This window comes from Sciurus carolinensis, chromosome 6, assembly GCF_902686445.1.
Source record: "Sciurus carolinensis chromosome 6, mSciCar1.2, whole genome shotgun sequence".
Taxonomy (NCBI): domain Eukaryota; kingdom Metazoa; phylum Chordata; class Mammalia; order Rodentia; family Sciuridae; genus Sciurus; species Sciurus carolinensis.
This window is the reverse complement of record NC_062218.1, coordinates 159,342,524-159,366,332: the sequence shown is the minus strand read 5'-3', so window position 1 is coordinate 159,366,332 and position 23,809 is coordinate 159,342,524. Positions and strand designations below refer to the sequence as shown.

General features: G+C 58.3%; 1 protein-coding gene across 2 annotated transcripts in view; it reads left to right on the top strand.

The window, feature by feature from the left end:
* Positions 1-23,809, top strand: part of Sh3pxd2b (SH3 and PX domains 2B) — an 83,390-nt gene that overhangs the window by 38,946 nt on the left and 20,635 nt on the right. For both annotated transcript variants that reach the window (XM_047556202.1, XM_047556201.1), the window contains exons 4-7: positions 3,647-3,723; positions 12,080-12,171; positions 16,249-16,274; positions 21,489-21,623. In XM_047556202.1, coding sequence (XP_047412158.1) covers positions 3,647-3,723; positions 12,080-12,171; positions 16,249-16,274; positions 21,489-21,623 — 330 coding nt within the window. The remainder of the gene's footprint in view (positions 1-3,646; positions 3,724-12,079; positions 12,172-16,248; positions 16,275-21,488; positions 21,624-23,809) is intronic.

Sequence of the window (23,809 nt, the reverse complement as noted above, 5' to 3'; positions counted from 1 at the left end):
AGGGACCACTTTCTAGATGCCTCCGCCCATTCCACAGATTAGGAAACCGAGGCTCAGAAAAGCCAGCAGTGCTTGCACAGCTAGCAGAGCTGGGGTTCAGACACGGGTATGGCTGGCTCCACGCCTGCACTCAGGACGCCCGGGCGCTACTCTCCACCTCTTTTCCTGAAGGGCATGGGGTTTCCCTATTTTGTTCAGACTGCTCCCAAATGCTGGGCTCAAGGGCCCTTCCTCCCACTTCAGCCTCCCGGATGGCTGGGACTACAGTCACCACCGTGGGGACACCTACTTTGAATGACAGGCGCATTGAGTTTATTCTTCGTTCACAAATCAGAGCTAATGAAGGCACTTGAGGATAGGCTCAGGAGGAGGTGCAGACGCAGGGCAGATGGTCAGCAGCAGCACCCCGGTCACAGGTGTGGCAGCCGGAGGGCCACGGAGGCCTTCCTGTTTCAGACAAGGGAACAGTCACGGGCCACAGGAGCACCGTCCTCCCGTCCCTCCATGCAGGACATGGTGGGTTCTTCAGATGCCGGCACCTCCGGTGGGTGTGGAGACAGGGCGGATGGTTTCCCACGCCCCCGCTGCCAGAGCCCTTGGCCTGAAGAGCTGGCACCTCAGGTCCCCGGCCCTGGGAAAGCCAGGCACTGCCGGAATCCCTTTCCTGCTGGAGGAAACCCGGGAACAGGCTTGTCTGCCAGACAGATGCCCTGAGGCCACAGAGCACAGGCCCAACCCCAGGGCTTTGAGCAGGGCTGCCTGGGGCCTCAGTGTCCACTTCTTTAAAGGGGAGCAGTGGCCCCTGCCTCGCAAGGTGCTCTGTGGACAGGGTCCTGGGACATTCTCTGGGGATTTTATGACCTCTTATGTTAGTTTAATTTTTGCTTTTGTTGTTGTTTTTGGTGCTGGGGATCAAACCCAGGGCCTGTGCTTGCAAAGCAAGCACTCTGCCGACTGAGCCAGCCCCCAGCCCCTCTTACGTTAGAGCTGCCCTTAAACCATCAAGGACTTCAGTGACAGTCAAGTTAAACTGAGCTCTAAGTATAGGGTTTTCTTCAAGAAAGGAAAGAAAAGCAATAAGTTAGAGCTTTTTTCTGCACAAAAGGCAAAAGCAGCTCTGGAGAAACTTCCCAAGAAAAGAACTTGAGCCGGACCCTCTCCCAGGCGCTTGGACGCTTTCGCAGTTACGTAATCCTTTCCCACCCAAGACTTAGTGAAAACACTCCTCCCCTGGACTCGGCCCCTTTGTCCCTGCTCAGGGCACCCCTTGTGGCTTGCAGAGGTCCCCTTGGGCCCCAGGACCCCAGCACCTCCCTTCTGAACCCCTTTCTCTGCTGCTCCCAGAGGCGGGGGCCCAGGGCTGGACGCACAGCCCCCTCTCCCTGGTCCCTCCGTGCAGACTGCCTTGTCAGCAGAACAAAGCGCGTCTCATGCGAGCACAAAGGCCGGGGGAGGGGCCGCCGCTCTCCATCCCGGCAGGGGCTGGGGACGCCAAGTTGGCAGAGGAGGCCGCTTGGAAAATAAGAAGTACAGTTTGGCCTTCCTCCACGCCGAGCAGAGTCCTCGCCCAGACACCCACCCCTTCCACGCCAGTGAGCGGCAGGCGCACCCCAGGCCCTGATCCACGGAGGCGGCAGGGGCCACTGCGCCCAGGCCCTTCACCAGGCAGGTGCTGGCCAGGGGGCTCCAGAGCCCACTGGCCCTGTGGCTCTGACCCCCACCTGGGCGCCTCTCCTCTGCTGTGGCTTTGCGAAGGGCCTGCCAGAGGCTGGGCCCAAGCAGACGCCTGGAGGAAGATGGTGTGCTCCTAACAGCAGAGCCCCGCAGTATCACCCAGACTGCTCTTTAAAAGGAAAAGCACGTCATGATTCCTTTGTGCGCACCTTCTAAGGGCCAGCCCCATGCTGGGAGTGTCCTCCCACTACTTCCGAGACCACAGGGCTGGGTTCCCATCTGTAGAGGAGACGGAGGCTCTGAGAGGACCACATTCCTCAAGGCCTCACGGCGGCAGAGGCAGCCCTGGGATGGGCCTCGGGCCTCCCCAGCAGCCCTGTCCCATGTCCTTGCTGGGACAGGAGTGGAACTCTGGTGCCTGTGTCACACCCCCAGGGAGCCTTGGAGGCGCCTGGGTTTTCTGTCCTCTTTCAGCAACAGGGCTGAGCCGGGGCGGGTCCTCAGCCTCGAGTTCTGAAGTGGTCCCGTGACGGGGACGAGCTTGCTTTTCACCAGGGCCAGCGCTGCCCCGTGCTGGCTGTGAACACTTGGAGCCTGCTGACAGCCTGTCAGTAAGAGGCCGGCACACTGCCCTCCACTGTCCCCTGGGCCACAAAGGGGAAATGGTACCAAAACAGAGCCAAACTCTTACTGGTCAGGGAGTCCCCTCCCCTGCAGAAGTCAGCGAGGGGGCAGGGCCTCGCCACGCGGGCTGCTCTTCAGGAGGACGGTCCTGGTTTCTCCCAGAGGCGGGGACCCTCCTGGGGTTCTAGATTAAAGAGTCCCACCCGCAGGGCCAGTGAGAACCAGCGGGTCCTTGGTCATCACGGCGAAGCCCCCGCTTTATCTGGGTCTGAGACTAGGACACCGAAGTGTCAGCAGGGCGGGCAGGCCTGCCCAGGGAAGGGCTGTGGTGCCCCACAGCGCACCAGCAGGTCCCTCCATGCTGGGAACACGCTGTGCTGTCTCCCTGTGGCCCCTGCGCTGACACAGCCCCGCTGAGGCTGCGGCGAGTGACCGAGGGAAGACACGCTCCTCCTTCCCTGTGCCACGTAATTGGGTCCCACACCCCCGCAAATGATCCGGAATTTTTCTGATTCTGGGAGCAGCAACAGTTCATGGTAGAAACCTTGGGGAAAGCCCCAAGGAGCTGACAGTGCTGTCCCGACCTCAGAGGACCTTCGATGCCTGTTCTGGATTTGCTTCTCTAAGCTCGGGTGGCCCAGGAAGGTGCAGGGTCATGAGGGCATGGACGCTGGGGGACGGGAGGCGGGGCAGAAGGCGAGTGGGCGCTGGACTGTTGGGGCCAGTGGACCTGGACGGCCACTGCGCCCCTGGCCCAGGACCCCCACGGTCACCGCCCTTGGTCCCTCTGGGTGGGAGCCTTCCAGGGCTCATCAGAACGTACCTGCTGGCGTCAGACCTGCGTGTTCTCCTGGGCACGAGGAGAGCGGGAAACGGCCAGGAGACCCCGGGAGGGTGGCGGGGCACAGGCCAGGAGGGCCGCTCCTCGTGCTCTGTACAGCAGGCAGCTGTGGGTGACAGCGGAGAGGCGCACGCGTCAACAAAGCCAGCGGAGAGGATTTTGCACGCTCCCTGGGCAAAGAAACGGCAGGTGTCTGCCATGGCGCCTGGGCTGACACCCAGCTCTGGTTCGCAGCGGCGGGCACGGGTGGCAATGTCACACGGTCCCCACAAACGTAGTTACTGCGTGTCGGTAAAATGTTCAGGAACTCTTCATGAATTCCTCGAGCCTCACGTGCACTCGCCCCGTCCTGCGCTGCAGCCGTGAGCTGGGCCTGGGGCCACTCGTGGGCCCCCGGCTGTGTGGAAGTCCCCAGGCAGGAGCTACGTGCCACCTAGCCCACCCCAACAGCCTCTCCACCCGCTCCCGGGCTGCTGACGGCTCAGCCCGCGTTCTCCTCTCCTGCAGGCAAGATCCTCTTCCGGAGAAGCCACATCCGGGACGTGGCAGTCAAACGCCTGATACCCATCGACGAATACTGCAAGGTGAGGCTGGGAAGCACAGGCCCCGGGGTGGAGCGGGTTTTTGTTTTGTATTCCTTTTCTGGCTACAAGACACTCATGGTGAAAGATGTTGTACGATTGAAAGAAATGTAATAACGAGGGAGAAATCACCCTTGACCCCTCAGCCCAGAGGCAACAGCTGTCAAGGGTTTTAGGTGCTTCCGTGCCGTCTTTTCTCCGTGTGGGCTCCTCTTCATGGTATTGAGACTACCCTGTGTGTGTACTTTCTGCTACTTTTTGTCTTGCTGTTGTGATGTAAGAATGTCCCCATGTTAGTAGAAATCCCCTTGAGCTTACTTTAATGACTGTAGTATTCCACTGTGTGTGACCATTTGAGAAGTTTTGCAGCCAGCCTGCTGTCAGGTGGTGTGGCGGGCTTCCTATCCCTTGAGTGTTTAAAACTAGGTGCCTGCCTTAGGTTGTATTTCATTTTATCAGAGTCTGTGGTCAGGAAAGAAATATATATGTATTCATTTAGTTTCTCTTAGTATTCACTTCTCCAACTTAAATAGCTGTGAGATTGGGGATAAACAGGAGATGCCTTAAAAATGGAGAGCTGAGTGATTTGCACCTTAGATGGGGAAGAAAGCGAATATGTTAACGCTCGCCACCTGTTACTGAAGAGGCAGACCAGTGTGAGCACACAAGAAAGAGGAAAGGATCCAGGTTGGAAAGAAAGGCGTGAAATTGCCGTGACCCTCAGGTGGCACGAGTCTCTATGTAGACCGTCAAGAGATCCACACACAAAATACACAACTAGGAAGTGAGCTTGGGAGACCCCAGGGTGCAAGATGAATATACTGAATTCACTGGCATTTATATAATCCACGAATGAATAATCCAGACTTGGAATTAACAGTTCCACTCACCATAGCATCAGAAGGAATAAAATACTTAGGAAAAGCCTTCAATAAAAAGAAGCGCCAGAGTTTACACTGAAACCACAAAGCTTTGCCAAGGGAAATCAAAGATCTCAGCGAACAGGTGGCATCCGTGCTCGAGGATCGGAAGACCAACGCCGAGACAGTTCTCCCAGCGGATCTGTGTCAAGTGTGACTCCTGTTGAAATCCCGTAGGGCTTTTTGGTAGAATTGACAAGCTGATCCTTAAGGATACGCGTTGGAAAAGACCTCGGCTAATCAAACCACTGGGGGAGAAGAAGAGTCATAAGCCGCGCTCGCCATCTCCACGGCTTCCTGCACAGCTGCAGTGATGGAGGTGGGCTGGCCCTGACGTGGGGGTGAGCGCCTAGGTCGGGGGACAGCACTGAGGGTCTGGAGAGGAGCTCATGCAGAATACTTGCTGTCAGTATCCAGTGGAGGTGCCAAGACAGGGACAGGAGGACAGGGGTCTTTACAAGCAGTCGGCGGGCTGCATCACTCTGGTTTCCGGGGCTGCGTAACAAGTTGTCCCAGACCGCGTGGCTTAAACAACAGAAATCCACGTCCCCGTGGTTCTGGAGGCTGGAATCTGAGCAGCAGGTTTCCAGGCCGCCTCCTTTGGCCTGTAGAGAGCTTCCTCCTGTCACTTCGTGTGACCTTTTCTCTGCCCCGGTCCCTACCCTGATCTCTCTTCTCATAGACACCAGTTACACTGGGTGAAGGACCATCCCTAATGACTTAAATTGCCTCTTTAAAGGCCCTGTCTACCTCCAGGTACGTCACCTCCGAGGCACTGGGGACCGGGACTTAGGTAATATGTGAATTAAGGGATGGGGAGGAGGTAGCCAGAAATAAGGACCTTGGACCAAATCAACCCAAGTACAGGCGCTCCCAGGAGAAAGCCTTCGTGACCCGGGGCTCGGCAGGGGCTCCTCCGATACGACACCAAGAGTAACAGGCCTAAAAGAAAAACTGATAGATTGACTCCACCAGGTCCACTTAAAACTGTTTTGCCTCAAAAGATGCCGTCAAGACAGTGGAGAGACGTGCCTCGGGCCAGAGAGAGCGTCTTCACACGGTAGAGCGGGTGAGAGGGTGAGACGAGCTGCCAACACCCGAAGCAGAAAAAGGCAAACCAGCTTTAAAATGGAGAGGGCTCTCTTCCCTCGGAGGACAGGGACGGCTCGCAGGGACCGGGGCAGGATGCCCAGCGTAGAGCTCAGGTGAGCGCAGACAGGAGCAGGACATGCCGAGGCAGCCTCTGGTGGGCCACAAGCCTGGGCAGCCATCGTGGGCGAGGTGCAGGCCCCGGGGCCTCATCCCGGGGCAGACGCTTTGGAAAACGGGCAGCTCCCTGTCACAGGACCGTCCTGGGGACGATCTCCAGAGCCCTGAGAGCTCCGTCAGAGCCTTCGGTGCCCGCACTCGTAGCAGCTGGGACTCGGGATGGCCCAAGCCTGGGAGCCACCCACACACCCGTGGCTGGGATGTGTTTGTAGCACCAGTGAGGATGCGACCAAGCGGCAGCCCCGGCGAATCCCGGTGCCAAGTGCAAGCAGGCGATGCAGCCACGACACTCGGTGATGCCATTTGTACAAAGTGTGTGGAGCAGACCCGCAGGTCCTGGGCCTGGGCGGTGGAGGTAGAGCTGGAGAGCAAATGGGGGAGGAAAGGTCGGAGACCCAGGGGAGCCCTACCCCGGGTGCTGGCCACGAGGGCACCACCCACGTCGGGAAGCAGCACTGTCCTGCCTTGATAGCCGCGGGTTCCATGGTTCGTGAATCATGCTGCAGTAAAATCTAAAAACCGTAACCCGAGGGGTGCTGTGGCACTGATGCCCGCCCCCACCACGTGGCAGGGGACGTGAGGGAAGGGCGGACAGCCACTCCTTGGTCTGCGCTTGCAGGTGTGACCTCGTCCATCCCTCCAGCAGGGCTGAGGCGAAGGCCTCACTGTTGCCAAGGAGAGGAGGCAGAGCCCAGGAAGGTCCCAGGCCCTCACAGCCAGCAGGGTCGGGAACTGAACCCGCGCCTCCTGCACCCTGAGGCTCACGCTCCAGGGGCCTAAGAAGGTGCAGATGCAGGAGGCGGGAATGTGCAGCCTGTGCTCCCAGCAGAGCGGGCGTGGAGCTGGCTGGGTGTGTCCCCCAGAGGCTCATGAGCTGGAAGCGTGGTCCCTGGTGTGTTGGTGTGCAGGTGGTGAGCCTTTGAGAACCAGGGCCTGGTGCAAGGGAATGGGGTCCTGGGCCCCAGGAAGCGGTTAACGCCCACCTCGGAGGGAATGAGTTCTCAGAGCAGCTTGTTACACAGCGCGCTGGCTCCCTTTCCACTTCACCACGTCGAGATGCAGAAGCAGGCTCTTGCCAGGATGCTAGCACCATGCTGTTCGGACCCTCCAGCCACCAGAATTGTGAGCCAGGGACACCTCTTCACCTTGTAAAGTACCCAGCCTCAGGTATTGTGTTAGAGCAGTACAAAACAGACGGGTACAAGCAGATTATTCAGATTCATCTCTCTCAAGTATGTCCTCGAAAAGGAATGGGGACAAGGGCAGGGACAGTCATCCAACCTCAAGGATGCTATTGCTGCCTTCCAACTCTCAGAGGAAAACTTGGGTCTTTACTGTGTCCTTTTCCAAGTCTCTGAAGCCAGAAATTCTCATTCTGGAAACTGTATTCCTTTGTCCAGGCCTGCTGGCAGGAACGTGGGGCCTGTGGGGTCGCCTTACCCAGCTGGGAGTTCCTGTAGGAACGGAAGCAGTCACCCCTGGGCCCAGCTCACCCAGCCCCAGCCAGCATCTCTCCAGACTCAGACTTTCCTCTTACCCATGGTGCCCCAGACTCTGGGCATTTGATTTTGAAAAGAAAATTTGAAATCCTTAAGCAATAAGAGGGAGCAGCAGCTGTCTGCAGCTGGCTGGTGCCTGGAAGAACACAGATCCATCTGGATTAACCACAGCGAAGAGGCTGCTTATGTCACAAGAGCCACGTGGAAATTAGTACCCCTACCGTTAATGGATCACAAGAAACAGCAGATATTTGAGGGTTTGGGTTGGCCACATTCCTGGGCTCAGCCTCAGGGGACCTGCCCTGCAAGAGGGAGTGGGAATATCCCTTTTGTCACCAGATCCACCATCCTGTCCAGGCTTCAGAGGATGCCTCTGACCCTCAGGCATTGGCTGTGACCCATGAACTGACTTCAGCCAACTCGAATTCTCACAGCTAACTGTACAGCGGCGGATGCTGGCCGCGCCCAGCAGGCTCAGGAGAAGAGGGCTGTGTGTACCCCAGACTCCGCCCCCAGTGTGTGTGCGGTGGAACTTTCTGCTCTGCCTGACCTATGAGAGAAGGACAGGCGCTAGCATAGTGTGCTGTTGGCCAGGATGGAAAAGACTAGAATGCAGCTGAGAACTGGAAGCAGATCACACACACACACACACACACACACACACACCCCTTCGGGACACTTGGATACAGCAGAGGCGACTTCGTGGATCATTGAGGAAGGACTGGATTCCTCAATAGAGGGGCAAAGGCGAGGCCTGACCCACCTCACGCCATGCGGGCACCATTTAAAAGGAAATTAAAGACATGAGGGTTATAGCAGCAATACCGTGAAAGGGTTAAGACGAAAACAGAAGAGCGTCTTCACAGTCTCTAGGTACGGAGGGATTTCTAAAGGTACAAAATGTACCAGCCATTAAAAGATTGGCCTGTTTGACCACATAACATTTAAGAACCTGTGTTCATCGAAAGACAGTGGAAACCTGACTCTGCTAATCCTAGTCCCCAGGATCCTACACCCAGGCCCCAATTCTGAAGGGTGTGTGACGCTGGGCTTACCACACAAGGGCCAACGTGCCCAGGACTCTCTCTAAAACATCCCACATTTCACTAGTAGGAAAAGAGGCCTTTCTCGTGACTGATACACTGAACACAGGCGTGGTACTACTCTGAGAAGGCAGCTGGGGCTCGGAATAGCCTTTCTACAGTGAGGACCTCGGATTAAGGCCTGTCTTAGTCTGTTTTCTGTTGCTGTGGCAGAGTACCTGAGACTGGCTAATGCTAAAAGGAAAGAGGTTTCTGTGGCTCACAACTCCAGAGTCTGGGGAGTCCAGGAGCAGGGTGCTGGCGAAGGCCTCCTGCTTCTTCAGCTCACAGTGGGAAGCGAAGGGCAAGCCAGTGTGTGCAGAAGAGGAAGACATGGCGGGCGGCCTCACGTCGTAGTGACCCACCCCCACAGTGGCCAACATAGTCCCTCAACAGCAAGCGCGCACGTGCTGGAGGGTGGTGCTCCTCCTCTCTTGGGAGCTCCACCCGTGTCCCAGCAGCTTCAGCTGAGCCCTGTCCTTACTCCACCACTGTGGCAGCTCAATCCAGCATGAGCTCCAGAGGGGACAAGCCATAGCCAACCCGGAGCAGAGTCCTTCACTTCCCGAGCATTCGTTCCCAAGGAGGGGACTTCAGGGGCTAACTGGCCATCACCGGTGTGTAGCTTAAGTCTCACACTCACACAGACACCCTTGTGCATGAGTGTGCACGCCCTGCTGTAGTGTGTTACTCATTTTTTAAACTTCTTAACATGATATGTTTTAGGGCTGGGCGTGTAGCTCAGTGGTAGAGCCCTGCCTGGTGTGTGTAAGACCCTGGGTCTGCAAGAGTGAGAAGGTGGAACGAGAACTGAGATGCTTTCTCGCCTGGGCACGCCGCCTAAGGGAGCCAGAGACTCCGGGGGAGCCTCCCTCGCTCCTGTAGCACGGCCGCCCAGGCGGGGGCAGGGGACTCCACTCCCCAGAGCATGACTGAGGCTCAGGAAGTAACGGGAAGCAAGGGAGCCTGCATCAGGCACGCAGCAGGCGGGACTCTGTCCCCTGGTCCCCGCATCCACGGGGGGCCAGGGCTCCTCTGAAGCCCACGGAGCTTGGCTGGAACCTCGGAGCTTTGTCAGCCCCAGGGTGGCCGCAGGCTGCAGAGGCAGCACCCTCCTGAGCCCCGTCCCGTGAGGGTCGGCCAGCCCTGCGACCCGGGAGGTGTCCTCGAGCATGCACTCCTTTCATGGTGACTTGGTGAGTTTCCAGGTGCCACACTGGGTTTGGCGGTTAGTCCCTAGGAGCAGCTCAAAACCAGAGAGCGCTCGGCTCTGTCCAGAGGTGGCCACGGCCTCCTGTCCCTCCCCGTGCTTCTCCACTGGGGCCTCAGTCTTCAGCAGGAGCTCCCAAGACCCTCCAGCCCGGTCAAGGACCACCTCAGAGCTCACAGCCCACGTCCACCTAGCTGCCCTCCGCCAGGCCACGTGGCAGGGCAGGCCTCTCTCTTCTCCCGCTGTCACCGTGTGCCCAGCGCTCTGGAGGCAGATGGCGGAGGTCGGTGGAACCGTTGCCATGCCTGCCCTCGGGTCCTGGTCCTTCGAGTCCAGGTCACCTCCTCAGAGCCTCCATTTCCCTGCTCTAAGATGCGCCAGCTGTCCCGGGTGACACAGACGCTGGGCACTTGGCAGCCATCGGGTGCCGAGCCAACCTCAGGAGGTGCCGTGATTGCAGCCCATGGAGCCGTGAGGTACGTGGGCACCCACAGCAAGGCCACAGCACCGTCCAGCGTGTCATCAGCCCCTTCGTTATGGGGTCCCACTGCAAGAGCCACAGGCCAGAGAGGAAGGAGAGGGCCTGGGACAGAGCGCGTCCTGGGCAGGATGACCGCTTGCCGCAGAAGGTTAGAAACAGGAGGTGGAGGAGGGACTCTGCCTCCAGCCTGGAAAAGGTCAGCCCCGGGGACCGGCCGCAGAGAAGCAGCTACTTAATGGCCAATAAAAATATCAGCGAGCTCTGTAGGTCACATCCCTCATCCCAGGAGGACGGAAGAGTGGAGAGCGACAGGCACGGTGCTGACCTCACGTCTCGTCTTTCCACTAGGAATGTGGGGCAGGTCACGCTCGGGGAATCTGACAAAATTAGAGCCTGAGTCAAAACTCACATAGGGTCAGCAGCCCAGCGTCCATCGGTGGATGAGTGGAGAAGCAGCGTGTGGCGTCCACAGACGGTGGAGCCGCATTCAGCCCAAGGAGAGGGTCTCACGCGTGCTGCGGCAGGGGTGGCCCTCGAGTGGGTGGGCGTGCTGAGAGCAATCAGCCAGACACAGGAGGACAGTACCGTGCGTCCTGCTTAGGTGAGGGCCCCGAGGGACTTCACAGGGACAGCCAGCAGATGGCCAGGGCTGGAGGGCCACTGTCATCTGGCGGTTAGAGTCTCTGTTTTGCAAGATGTGAAGCGTCCTGGGCACGGGAGGTGGTGGTGCTGTGACAACAGGAACGTGCTCGGGCCCCTGAGTGCACACTGGGGAGTGGAGACGATGTGGGTTCGTATCCTGCGTCCAGTTCAGCGCTTCTGATTGGAGGAGAAAACACACAGGGTCAAACAGCCCTGCAGCCCTATGTGAGGCACCGGTTGAAGACCTCCACACACCTGTCCCTTGGTCCATCTGCGCCCAGTGCTGCTGTAGGATGGGCACGTTTGGGCGTGGGGTGGCGGGCTTTTACGGGATGCTAGAAAACGCAGACGCCTCTCTTCCACGCCAGACGTCAGGCCCACTCTCAGCATGGCCAGAGGGGGAGAAAGGAAGCAGGAAGCAAGCCCTTTCGGGGAGAGCAGAGTCCCCCTCACTACAGAGCCCCACTGGCGGATGACAGGCTGGCTGAGTCCCCTGTGCTGTGGGGTGGGGGTACTGAGAATTGGACCCAGCGCCTCGCACCCCCGGGCCACCTCCAGCCACCTGTGCTATTTAAATCACGCACGGCACGGGCAGGCGCATGTTTGTGATAAGGTGTGCACACGGCAGCTCTGCTGCCGCCAATCCGTGTCCCTGTCTTCCCCGTCCAGTACTTGGGCCAGAGGTGCTTCGGTAGATATGTGTTAAGCTGAGCTGATGACGGGGAGGCCCTAGTCTCAGATCCTTCTCTCCCGGGGGCCACAGAACCCACAGGACGTGCCCAGTGTCAGTGGGTAGGCCAGGAGGACGAGGCCTCGCCCCGCGCTGCGCCCTCCCCATCCAGCCTCTTGGCAGGTGCCGTGTGTTGGAAGAGCCTGGTGTTCGCCATGGGCAGCTGGGTGGAGCCTGGTGCCCTGCACCGCGGACACGCAGCGCCCAGCACCTCGATGCTGGGATGCTGTGAGGTCGCGTGGAGTTCACTGCTTGTTGTGTCTCTTTGCAAACTAGCAGGCACAGTGTGGCCTGATACTCTGTGAGTGTGTCCATGAAATTTGTCCAGATATGCCCACAGTGTATATGTGTAGGTGTACCCATGCATTGCGTGTGTGTGTGCGTGTGTGTGTGTGTGTTCTTAAGCCAAAATATCAGCATCACCAGGGAACTTGATAAAATGCACCACCTGGTGAGTCAGACCCGTGGTGTCCCCTGTGTCCCACACCCTGTCCTTCCCACGGACTCACCTCTGTCTCTTCTCCAGGCCCTGATCCAGCTGCCCCCCTACATCTCCCAGTGTGATGAGGTGCTGCAGTTCTTTGAGACAAGACCCGAGGACCTGAATCCCCCCAAGGAGTAAGTTGGTCTCTGAGCCCCCGGATCCTGCCCCCGCTGCCTCTGCTGGGCCAGCCCGGGGTCCCGAGTCAGCACAGTGCACGTCAGGCCCGATCGCACTGGTTCGGTCCCTGCAAGGCCCGGCCACGGGGTGCCCGCCGTCTGTGGAGGTCACGCTGGTCCCCTCGGCAGGTGAAGGCAGCTGGCCGGGGGCCCGTGACCCCACATGCTCTGCTCTTGCAGCACTCACCAACGTGTTGGACCTGGTGGAGGCTGCCCCGCGCGGCCTCGACTGTGGCCAGGTCACCTCAGCGCCTCGCCCGCGGAGCCAGGTGTGCTCAGGAACTGCAGGCCGGTCCTTCCCCTGAGTGCTGGGACCAGGGTGCCTGGATTTCGGGTCTCCTCAGGTCCTGTGCCATTCACCTGTTCATGGGGGGCAGCTGTGCTGACTTTGCAGGAGTGGGAGGCGTGGCTGGGAACCGCGGCTCAGCCGGGCGCCGGGCACAACTTTCACGGCCCTTCTCCTGAAGCCGGGGCCAGGGTGCGTGGATTCTGCGATCCTCTGGAAACAGTGATGGAGAAAGTGGGTCGTCTGCCTGGTGTGCTGTAAGTCCTGCGCAGAGTCGGGTCCCCTGGGAGATGCTCGCCTCGCACAGGAGCCCTTCCTGGAAGGCTGAGGGGGAGCTGGCGTCGTCTGGCCGTTCCCGACGGCATCCCTTCCCAGGCCTCTGGGCAGGGACCAGCGTGGACGGGACCAGCGTGGACGGGACCAGCGTGGACGGGACCAGCGTGGACAGGACCAGTGTGGATGGGGACCAGTGTGGATGGGGACCAGCGTGGACGGGACCAGCGTGGACGGGACCAGCGTGGATGGGACCAGCGTGGACGGGACCAGTGTGGATGGGGACCAGTGTGGACGGGGACCAGTGTGGATGGGGACCAGCGTGGATGGGGACCAGCGTGGACGGGACCAGCGTGGACGGGGACCAGTGTGGACGGGGACCAGCGTGGATGATGGGGACCAGCGTGGACGGGACCAGCGTGGATGGGGACCAGCGTGGACGGGACCAGAGTGGCCAGGGACCAGCGTGGATGGAGACCAGCGTGGACGGGGACCAACGTGGATGGGACCAGCGTGGACGGGACCAGCGTGGACAGCGTCAGCTCATTCAGATATGTTCGCTCCCTAAACTTGCGCACAGCTGCCACGTGGCCTCGGTTGCCTGAGGCTGGTGGGCACTGCTGGAACGAGGAAAGGGTCAAGCAGCTGGTCCGCTTGACTTCAGGTCACCTCAGCGGAAGGGGAAGCCGTGTACAGCACCACGTGAAACGCTGAAGGAAGACCGACAGCTTCTCGCAGGAGCGTCGCCTGGTCCAGGAGGCTCCTGGAAAGGAGGATTCAGAGTTTGCCGTCCCTTCCCGCCCATGTGACCTTGGACAGGTGACTGGGCTCCTCAGCAGTCTCCCGGTCCTGGCAGAGGGTGCTGGCCGTGAAGATGAGGCAGCCTCCCGCCACAGAGCACGAGGCCCGCGGCCGCAGCACCCCGGCGGCGCCTTCCCGTCTGAGGCCGGCTCTGAAGGGAAGGAAGGAAGGTGGCAGGCGGTCGAGGCGGAGGGCGTCTCTGGCCCCGTGGCTGGTGCAGGGCGCCATGAAGGGCGGGGTGACCACTCAGTGGGCTTGGTCTCTCAGTCAGGAACAGAAGCTCAACCCCGAGTTAGGGCTTGAGATGGGGTCTTTTCTGGCAGTTCCTGGGGGGAGGCGAGGGCTGCAAAGGTCGCGGGAGCCCCCCAGCGGGTCGCAGAGAAGATAGTGTGCCTGCCTCAGGCCCTGCTGCTGCTGCTGTGCTGCCTGGCCCCGGGCCCTGCTCCCGCCGGGATGGCAAAGCAGCCAGCGGAGGCCAAGCAGGGTAGGAGGCCCAGCAGCACCCTGCGTCATGGGCCCACTGCCAGTCTGGGGGCAGCGGATATACAGAGGCGTCCTGGCAGGACCTTGCTGGGGCATCCTGCACCCACAGGGGAGGCCGGGGCTGGCAAGAAGCTACTCCAGCTTATGGGCCTGTGTCTCCATCTGCAAAACGGGCACGTGGGCAGTGCAGGCACGGCGTCCCCACCAGGAGCTGGAGCAAGGAAGGTGAGCTGGCTCTCTGCACCACGCCAAGAAGTTCCTCCTCACGGAGAGCGTCCTCCAGGCCCTGGCCAGCAGCTGCTCCCAGACATAGCCCAGGTTCCTGGGGTTGGTTTGGCTCCCTGCCCTGCCCAGGGTGCTGAAGCATCATCCCATGGCAATTAAAACCCAGACCTTCAAGTCAGACATCGAGCAGACGTCCTCCCAAGAAGCAGGGCCAGTGAGCATGGCCCTTCTCATGCAGCATCCTTAGGAGGAGATGCAGCCACACCACGCGCATGCCCTGCCCTCCTGGCACGGTCACAACAGGGGAAGCCAGTGCCGTTGAGGATGTGGAGGAAGCAGGGCCTCACACGTTGCTGGTGGGAATGTGAGACAGTCGCTGTGGGAAACAGTCTGGAAGCATCCCAAAAAGTTAGCCCTAAATCAATCACATGACCTGGCAGTCCCACCCTCGGGATGTACCCCCTCGTGATGGTCACAGAAGCATGACTCCTAACAGCCAAAAAGTGGGAGCAGCCCAGACGCCCACCAGCCAGGGTACCGATGATAAGATGTGGCCCACTGCACGTGGAGTGTCCTCGGCCACTAGAAGGAGTGAAGACCAGCCTCGTGCTGTGACACTGAGCCTTGCAAACGCCCAGCCTGAGAATCCAGACACCAACAGCCACTGTGACGTGACTCCGCTCATGGGAGGTGTCCGGCGCGGGCAGGTCATTAGTGACAGCCGAAGACCCGTGGCGTCCACGGCTGGGAGGACGGGAAGAGGAGGTGACTGCTGCCTGCGTCTGGCTGCTTTTGGGGCTATGAAGATGTTTTGGAATTAGACAGGAGCAATGGCCGCAAAACCTCCTGACTCTACTGAAAACCAATCAACTGTGTACTTCCAAAGGATGAGTTTGGCAGTTGGTTAATTATCTCTCGATATTTCTTCATTTTTAATATATTTTTATTCAGGCCGAACCCAGGACCTCAGGCCCTGAGCTACACCCCAGCCCTTTTTAAATTTTATTTTGAAGCAGGGTCTCACTACGTCGCCCAGGCTGGCCTTGAACTTGTGATCCTCCTGCTTCAGCTTCCCAAGTAGCTGGGGTGATAGGCGGGCACCACCGCACCAGCCGTCCCTCGATTCTTAAAAGTCTAGGTGGAATTAGCCCATCTCGCCTACCAGCTGTTGACCTGGGGCAAGTTACCCAACCTTCCCCAACCCATTTTCCTCAGCTGTGAAATGGGATGAAGTCCTGCTTACCTCCAGGGTTGTCCTGAGTATTAAGCCAGCGAGCCGCGGGTGCCTCGCGGGGCCCTGGCACCGAGGTCACATTTCATGACGATCGAGCGAGGCACTGTGGCCACAGCGTGCGTCCCGCCACTGAAGCTGCTCGTTGTCACTAATGAGATGATTTACTTACGTGCCGTGCGAACCCTGATTGTTGGCATTTGCAGTACAGATGTGTGTACAGACTCTGACCCGCTGGCAACCTAGGAGAGCCATCGGTCACCACCCCCTAGGGACTCCAGCCTCAGAGGCATCCGGGTCACCATCAGGGAGAGGCGCTAGCACGCCGCTGTCCGCACTCCTTCCGGCTTCAGTGTCTGCGTTGCCGTTTCCTGGCGCTCACGGTCTGCCCCCATCAGCAGCAGAACCTCTGCTCTTCCCAGGGCAGGCGCCAGACCCCATGCACTGCGGGGCGCAAGCCTGTTTCGTGTGGCCCCCCAGCTCTTCCCGGGCCCTCCACCCTGTAAATGCCTGCAGACACTGGTCCTCAGGGTGCCAGAGCACCCATCAGGTAAAGGGAGAAAATTGAGAGGAATTGGTTCTTTTTTTTAAAGAACGTAGGCCCGGTTGGCTTGGATTTCACTGATTCGCTGGCACGTTGTGGGATGGAGAATCGGTTTTCTAACAGGGTTCTCCTGTCTGTACGCAGCAAGTACTAACCAGCTCCTTGCTCTTTCTTGCCCTCTTTCCTATACAGGGAGCACATTGGGAAAAAGAAATCTGGTAAGAATATTTTTCATTCCCCCCATCTCTGTTTTTTATTGTTGTTGTTGTTGTTGTGTTGTGTTGTGTTTGGATTGAACCCAGTTCTGCTACTGAGCTACACCCCAGCCCTTTTTGTCTTCCTTTGAGACAAGGTCTCACTAAGTTGCCCAGGCTGAGCTCAAACTTAGGATCTCCCTGCCTCAGCCTCCTGGAGCAGCTGAGATTACAGGCACGTGCCACCATGCCCACCTCATTTTCTTCTCTTCATTTAGTGTTTAGCATACTCCTACTCAATACCTGCCAGGTACAAGGTGCTAGCTTCCACACTGGGTTATAGGGATGGATGGATGAGTAGGTGGGTGGGTGTGTGGATGGATGGATGGATGGGTAGGTGGGTCAGTAGGTGGGTGAGAGGATGGATGGATGGATAGAAAGTTGGATGGGTAAGTGGGTGGGTGGGCAGGTGGATGGATGGATAGTTGGATGAATAATTGGATGTGCATGTGAATGGAACAGGGCTGGTGGCAGGCTGGGTGAGTGGGTGGGTTGACGCTTGATTGATTGGTTGATTGACACTCCAACACATTTCTTGAAAGAAGGATTTGAGATCATGTTACCCGACAAAAAAATTACAAAAAGGATGACATCTTTCCCTGAGAAGCCCTACGTGAGCTGGGAGGTCGACATCTTCCTGACCACACTGTGGAGGCAGATGCCTTTTCCTCTTTATGAAATCCTTTGGTGAGCTCAGAATAGTCTTCCAGGTGCTAGAAGGGCAGGAAGAAGGGACACAGGGTTATAAGGAAGGAGCAGCACTTCCACCTAGCAGCGAGCACTCTGGGCTGAGGGGACAGCATACCCCTGGCTGGCAGGCAGGAGCGAGCTGCATGCCTGGACCTAAGCCATCTGACATGCAGCACCGGCCCAGCCTCTGCTCTGCCCAGTCGGCCACTGCCTGGACGGCGACCCCTGTGCATCCAGAGGTCCCCATGCCCATTTCCCTCCCCCTACATGAGCTCTTCCCTTGCTTAACAGTCTTCCCGGTTTTTGGATGACCCAACTCTTCCATCAGACGCAACTGTGGGAAAGGAGGAGGCAGGGCGCACAGAGCAAGCGCGTTCTCACAGGCCTGGGCTCCATCAGAGCTGTCGCCAGCTCAGGCTTATTTTGTCCTCCCACCCCCCAAGATCATCCCCTGCATCTGCAGAGGCCTGACCAGACCTGGAGCCAGTGTGTCTCCAACACTTCCAGAATTCTAACCCCTTTAATTTCCTAGGACTCCAGGGGGCTTGAGGGGGTTGGTGAGGATGGGGATGGGGCTTGGCACAAGCAGAGATCCCAGAAGTGAAATGGAGGACTTCTCTCCTGAGCCTCAGTTTCCACATGTATAAAAATGGGAATGTAATAATGTTTTCTAGGATTCTTATAGAATTCATAATATCCATAAATTACCTAGAATAGTGTCTGGCAAGCTTTCGTTGCTACCACTCTAACCAAAAGCAGTGGACCCCTGCCCAGCATCAGCAGTGGTTCCAGATTCAGTGACTCTGGTCTGTCCATTGCCTCCTGGGTCTGGGGCCTGTGGTCAGCTTTAAGGGCTCAAGGCCATCACTGGAGGCAGGTTTGGAGAGCCTTGCATCTGAAGTGAACCCTGGCATCTGCTCAGCCAGCCTGCACGCCGCTCTCTCTCTGGTTTAATAGGTACTGGCCAGCGCTGTGGTATCCTGCTAAAGCTGCAAATAGCTCCCGAACCCCGGGGATAATTACCTGTTTCTTAGAAAAGGGCAGAGAGGAGCTGCCACTCCTGGGCTGGTCACAGAGTTCCTGGCTTCAACTACACGGAGACTTTCCTTGGAAGGAGCGGATGGGAGGGAGGGAAGAGAGGAAAGAGACAGCTCTGGTTTGTGAAAACCAAAGTGCCAGTTGGAACAGGCTTGATGAAGGGACTTGTCTGGAAAAGAGAGAAGCAGCTCTAATTTGTGGTAGCCTCTGTTGACATCACTCACCTGCAATGAGGGGGATGGATTTATTTATAGTCCCACCGGGTGGAAAATGGCATCTTTCTTCATTCAGACCAGAGCCCACTCTGGGCTTGGCCCTATGTTCTACTGACCTTTGGATACTGCCTTTATTTTAGAACCAGTCTTCTTGACTGAATTTTAAAGGACTTTAGATGAGCAGACCTAACTCCTGAGATTTCTGTGCCAGGGTGCTGCATCGGAAGAGGATTATCTTCTCAGCATTTCCGGTCATGACTGGCTGGCTGGCTCTTGCAAACTTCGGCTAATGTGGTTTCAAGTTCTGCTCATCCTGTAGGAAAAACATCTTCTCACTACCATTTAAAAGATCCCCTGATTACTTAAGGGGTGTCTTTCTGCTTGATTGTTCTACCCTTTACTTGTTGAATTATTCTCTTGTTTATGGATTTTTCCAGCAAGCCTAGCAAAATAGTGACTTTCTGGAAGGAAAATCCCACTTTGCCATTACTCATCATTTTTAAAACTCAAGACTTGTCATCACAAAGAAGAAAAAAAAAAGAGAGAGACAAATAGGCACTCTACCATTTGAGAAATTTTTTTAGCACTTAATGATAAAAATCATCCTTCCACTGTCAAATCTCCTTCCTCTGGACCTCTTCCCCTTCTTTTGTTCCCTGCTGGACCACATGACATTTCTTGCCTGAGAATCCTCTGAGTTCACACTTGGCATGTCCTGGAACTTGGCTGCCCATCCCAACTTTGAGGTCTGGAATCATCGTGCATAATACAGCTTGGCTGCAGTACCACACTCCACCAGGAGGTGTCTCCGTGTAACACCTGAGTGGCTTCTGGAGGTCAGTGGAGACTGACACCTAATCTCAGGACCTTATGCAAGTGGTACAGCTGGCCTGGGTGCCCTATTGTCCTGGAGGCTAGAAAGATGTCAGCCTTTAGCCTGAACTCTGGGGAGGTGGCGGATGGGGAGAGGACTGCCAGTAGTGAAGATAACCTTTGAGAGATGCAAGGAGCTGAGGCCTGGCCTGCCTGGACCCCGGGGACTCAGGGAAGGACAGCCAGCAGGCCTCAGAACATCCGTCCTTCGCTGTCATCTTTTCTGTCCTCACCCACCTCAGCCATGCCCCACCACACTGAGGGGAGTTGGAGCCAGGTGCACGGCCTGGCTTTGACAGTAGTCAGCCTCTGTTTTCTTGGGTGAAAACAGCCAACACCTTCCAGAGCAGCCGTGTTGAGAAATCTGTGTGCAGCGTGCGGCTGCTGAGAGACGCGCTCTTGAGGCTGCCTCATCCCATCTTCTAAACCTTCTTGCTTCTGTCTGGTCTTCCCTCCCTTCTTCAACTCTGTCCTCCCACTTTCTCCACCCAGGGTGCAGGTGGCAGGGTTATCTCTGCCTCCATTACCCCAGTCAGGGGTGGGTAGTGGCTGGAACATGGTCACAGAGCCAAGAAGCAGCCGCAGTGCCCTCTTCCGGTGGCCCACACCCAGACTTCACACCATGCAGGGCTGACAAGGGGCTTCCGTGCTCCTTCTGGGTGCCAGAGGCTGGGCGCAGAGGTGTGCTGGCAAACACCCAGCAGCCGGCTCTCCTGAGGAGGAGCCCAGCTCCAGCCTCCACCAGTTGCCGGCCACAGCCAATTTCAAGCTGCCCACAAGATGTCACCCAGCAGAGCTGGAAAAGATACACAAAATCAGCTCAGGGCGAGTGACTCCACTCCTGGGTGCATTTGGACACGGAAACGGGTTCCTGGGTGCACCGGTGATCTGTGGAGATGACAGGAGTATCGTGAATCTGGACTGTGGCCACGGGTGTCCAGCTGTCCTCCCACAAAGCTCAGCCCACTGCTCGAAGTCACTCCGCTGCCCCCTCTCTTTGGAGTCCCTGAACTCAGTGTCCCTTTATTTAAATCACCCGTATTCCCAGGTTTTTCGTGTGTCCGTCAGATCAGTCTTGGCGTGTAGCAGGACTGCCCGACTCCAGGACACCGGGAGCGCCTCCGGTGCCATTCCCTTCCGGCTGTGCTGCCCTGGCCCAAGGCCACTGTCCCCTCCTGCCTGACCCCTGCGTGGCCTCCATCGCTGCTCCTGCCATTTGTATTGCCAGCCTCAGCTCCACCTTCCACGTGGCAGCCAGAAGATGCGTCTTGTCCTTCTCTTCTTACAACCCTTGATGGACTTTCTACTTCAAAGTTTAAAAAACCAACCTTCTTAGCTTGGCCCTCGAAGGCCCCATCCAAGCCCCGTGCCTCCCTCTGCCCTGCCTTGGGCCCCAGACCCTGGCCCTCCACTCCTCAGCCCTCCGGGTGCTGCCCCTCCAGACCTCCACTCTGTCACCTCCTTCAGACGCTCCTCTGACCGCCACTCAGTACAGCCTTGCGTTTCCCAGTCGTCCCCTGCCCGGGCCCCTGGCGGTTTCCCGCAGTTCACTACCCTTGGGGACACCTCTGATGACCTGTGTTGATGTGCCTGTCTCCGACGGGGCTGAGTGGCGGAGGCCAGCCGTCATACCCACTTCATCCACTCTGGTACCCACCACGTCCCCCTTGTACCCGAGGTGTCTGGAACATCACGGTGACCTCACGAGCCGATAGCGGATGAATAGTTCAGGGTGATCGGTGTTGGATGGGTGACGAGCAGATAGCTTGATAGGTGGTGGATGGAAATGAGTGAATGTGTGCCTCAGTCCATATTCGGATGCTCTCACACCACCACAGACTGGGTGGTTTATGAAGAAAATAACTTCCTTCCCCAGTTCTGGAGCCCAGTACCACGGTTCTGGCACTGGTGGGGCCTTGCCGCTGCATAGCGTGGCGCAGGCATCACGGTGGGAAAGAGACAGGCTTTCATAGCAAAGCCAGTCCTCGGTCACTCCCCTGGTGCCATGAGAAGCACCTCAGCCCATTCAGATTTTCTGCTTAAGGCCCACCTCCCAGTACCGTGACCGCCGCTGTCACGTTTCCACTTGACTTTTGGAGAGGACATTTGAACCACAAGCTGGGCCGTCCGCTTCTCGGGGGCAGGTCCCTCGGAACCCCAGGGCCCATTCTGGGCACTGGGTGAACCGGTGATGAGTGGGCAAGTGGATGAAAGATCGCATGGGTGGGTCACCTTGGGGACGAGCCCTGTGACAACTCCCTTCTCTGTGTGGAATGTCCTGCTGACCCGCCTACCTCTCCACCTGCTCCTCCACGCGTGGGTGGTGGCCGGAAGTGACGTCTGATTCATTTCCTGTCCACAGGCGGCGACCTGACCTCGGTGGACCCCCTGGTCCTGGAGCAGTATGTGGTGGTGGCCGACTACCAGAAGCAGGAGAGCTCGGAGATCAGCCTCAGCGCGGGGCAGCTGGTGGACATCATCGAGAAGAACGAGTCAGGTAGGGACGCACCGCCCACCCGCCCTGTCAGCAAGCCCCTCGGGCTGGAAGGACAGGGAAGCTCGGGGTGACTCACCAGTCCAGGCTGGTCCATCTCCCAGACCAGCTGAGGGCCCTGCGTAGATTGGGCACAAGGCTCAAATAACCACTTGGTCACACTTGCTAGCACCCCATTGGCTCAGGTGCAAGTGATTTGCACTGAGCTTCCTCTCCGTGAACTCTGGGGACAGCTGAGCTTTGCACTGGGAACCTGTCGTTGGTTTCTCCATGGGAGTCAGAGAAGCTGCCACGGCTCTGGGCGCAGGTGAGGCTGATGTGCTCCGTCCTCGGCACAGCTGCCTGTCACGGCCCCCGGGTGCGTGGCCTGGATCTCCTCCTGAGTGCCACACCTCACAGCAGTGCAGCTTGCTCTATTCATCTGACCGTCAGGTCTCTCATCCATAATTCAGAGAAATTCCCCACGAGCCCCCGAGGATTCAATGAGACGTGCACACGGGCCTGAACCTGCATCTGCACACAGTAGGCGCTCCCAAAAGTGTGCCGCCCAAGGCCTTGGAGCAGCCACCACACCATTGAAGGCAAAGAGCAGGAAGGAGGAAGGGGCCAGAAGAGGCCTGCGGACTGCCCGGGCTCTGTGGCAGAAGGTGGCGGAGCTACTGACGTCGTCAGGGGCCAGACTCTGAGATCCCCCGCGTGTAGCCGAGGACCAGGGAGCAGGAGGAAGACGCCCAGCATCTGTGGATCACGTTACCATTAGTCATGTTGGGCGTGAGACCTCAGCTGCCCACCCAGAATTGTCCCTGCGCCAAAGAACCGGGGATGGTGACGTTTCTGGCATCGTCTGGATCACGTTACCGTCAGTCATGAGACCCACGCTTGCCAACCAGACCTTAATTCTGCAGCGCAGGAGCTGTCTCGGCAGACCCAGAGGCACATCCTGCTCCTAGCTGACCTGTTTCTCCTCCACGCTCACAATGCCTGGCGCTTCTGTGACCACAGAGTCTGGGGATTTCTCCCCCAGCAAGCAAGCGGCCCTGCAGCGGGCACCCGCCGGTGTCCTCTGGTCCACCTGCTGCTGGCCAGCCGGAGGTGGTGTCAGATCCTGCAAGTCAAGGGCCTGGTCGCCATGGCTGCCCCCACATCCAGGGCCGGCCAAGCCCAGGGTGTCTGACCTGTGCGTCCAATCCACAGCTGCCGTCGGGTCCCCGAAACCTCCTGGGGTTTGATTATTCGGCTCAAGTGGCTCATGGATCCCAGGAAGCACTTTACCAGTTCATCATGAAAGATGCCACAGAGTCAGAAGAGACTCGCCCGGTGGGCGCCGGCAGGCGCAGAGGTTGCAGGGTCTCCAGGAGCCTCGGCGTTCACCGTGGGGGCTCCCTGATCCCGTCCCCGAGGGTCTCAGGGAGACTTCACTTCGTAGGCATGAGTGACACGCAGGTGGCCCTGTCAAAATGCCAGTCCTGTCTGATGCCACTCCACCAGGTGGGGACCCAGCAGGGCTGTCTGGTCAGGCTTCCTGGCCTCCCTGGAGCCTGCCTTCCTCCTGGCTCGGGTGGGACCTTCCAAAATGGGGCCCTGATTTCGTACCGTTAAAGTAGGCCCAGAGCATATGGCCAGCGGGGAAGATCAGTGAGTGGACATGAGTGAACGTGCTTCGGCTCCCACCACCCGCCGCGGGAGAGGCAGCGGTAGGGGGCAGGGGCCCGGGGAGGCTTTCTGAGTCGCCTGGGGCCCGATGTGACCCAGCGTGGCTCTGGGCAGAGAACGCTGGCAGTGACCGGACCTGTGGGAGCCGCAGGCCAAGAGCCACAGGTGAAGACCAGGAGCTCTGCCTCCCCTTCTCCCCGCGTCACAGCCGAAGAAGCCACAGCTCCAAGGGACTCGGTCGCTCGCCCCAGGCCAGGCAGCCCCACTGGACTCCCAGACCCCTCGCCGCCGTGCCTCAGGCCTGCGACTGATTCCTGAGCAGGATGTGCACAGAACACAGGGTGGTGAGGACAGGCCATCAGGAGACCAGCAGGACGCGCTCACTGCCCTGGCCACCTGCTCAAGTGAAGTCAGGCGGGGCCGGTTACTGGGAAGAGGAGCACGGTCCGGACGGGGTCCACGTGTCCATGGGGCCCCGTGGTGGTGAATGTCTAGTCCTTGAGCCACCAGCAGGCTGGTGACGTGCATTTCCAGCA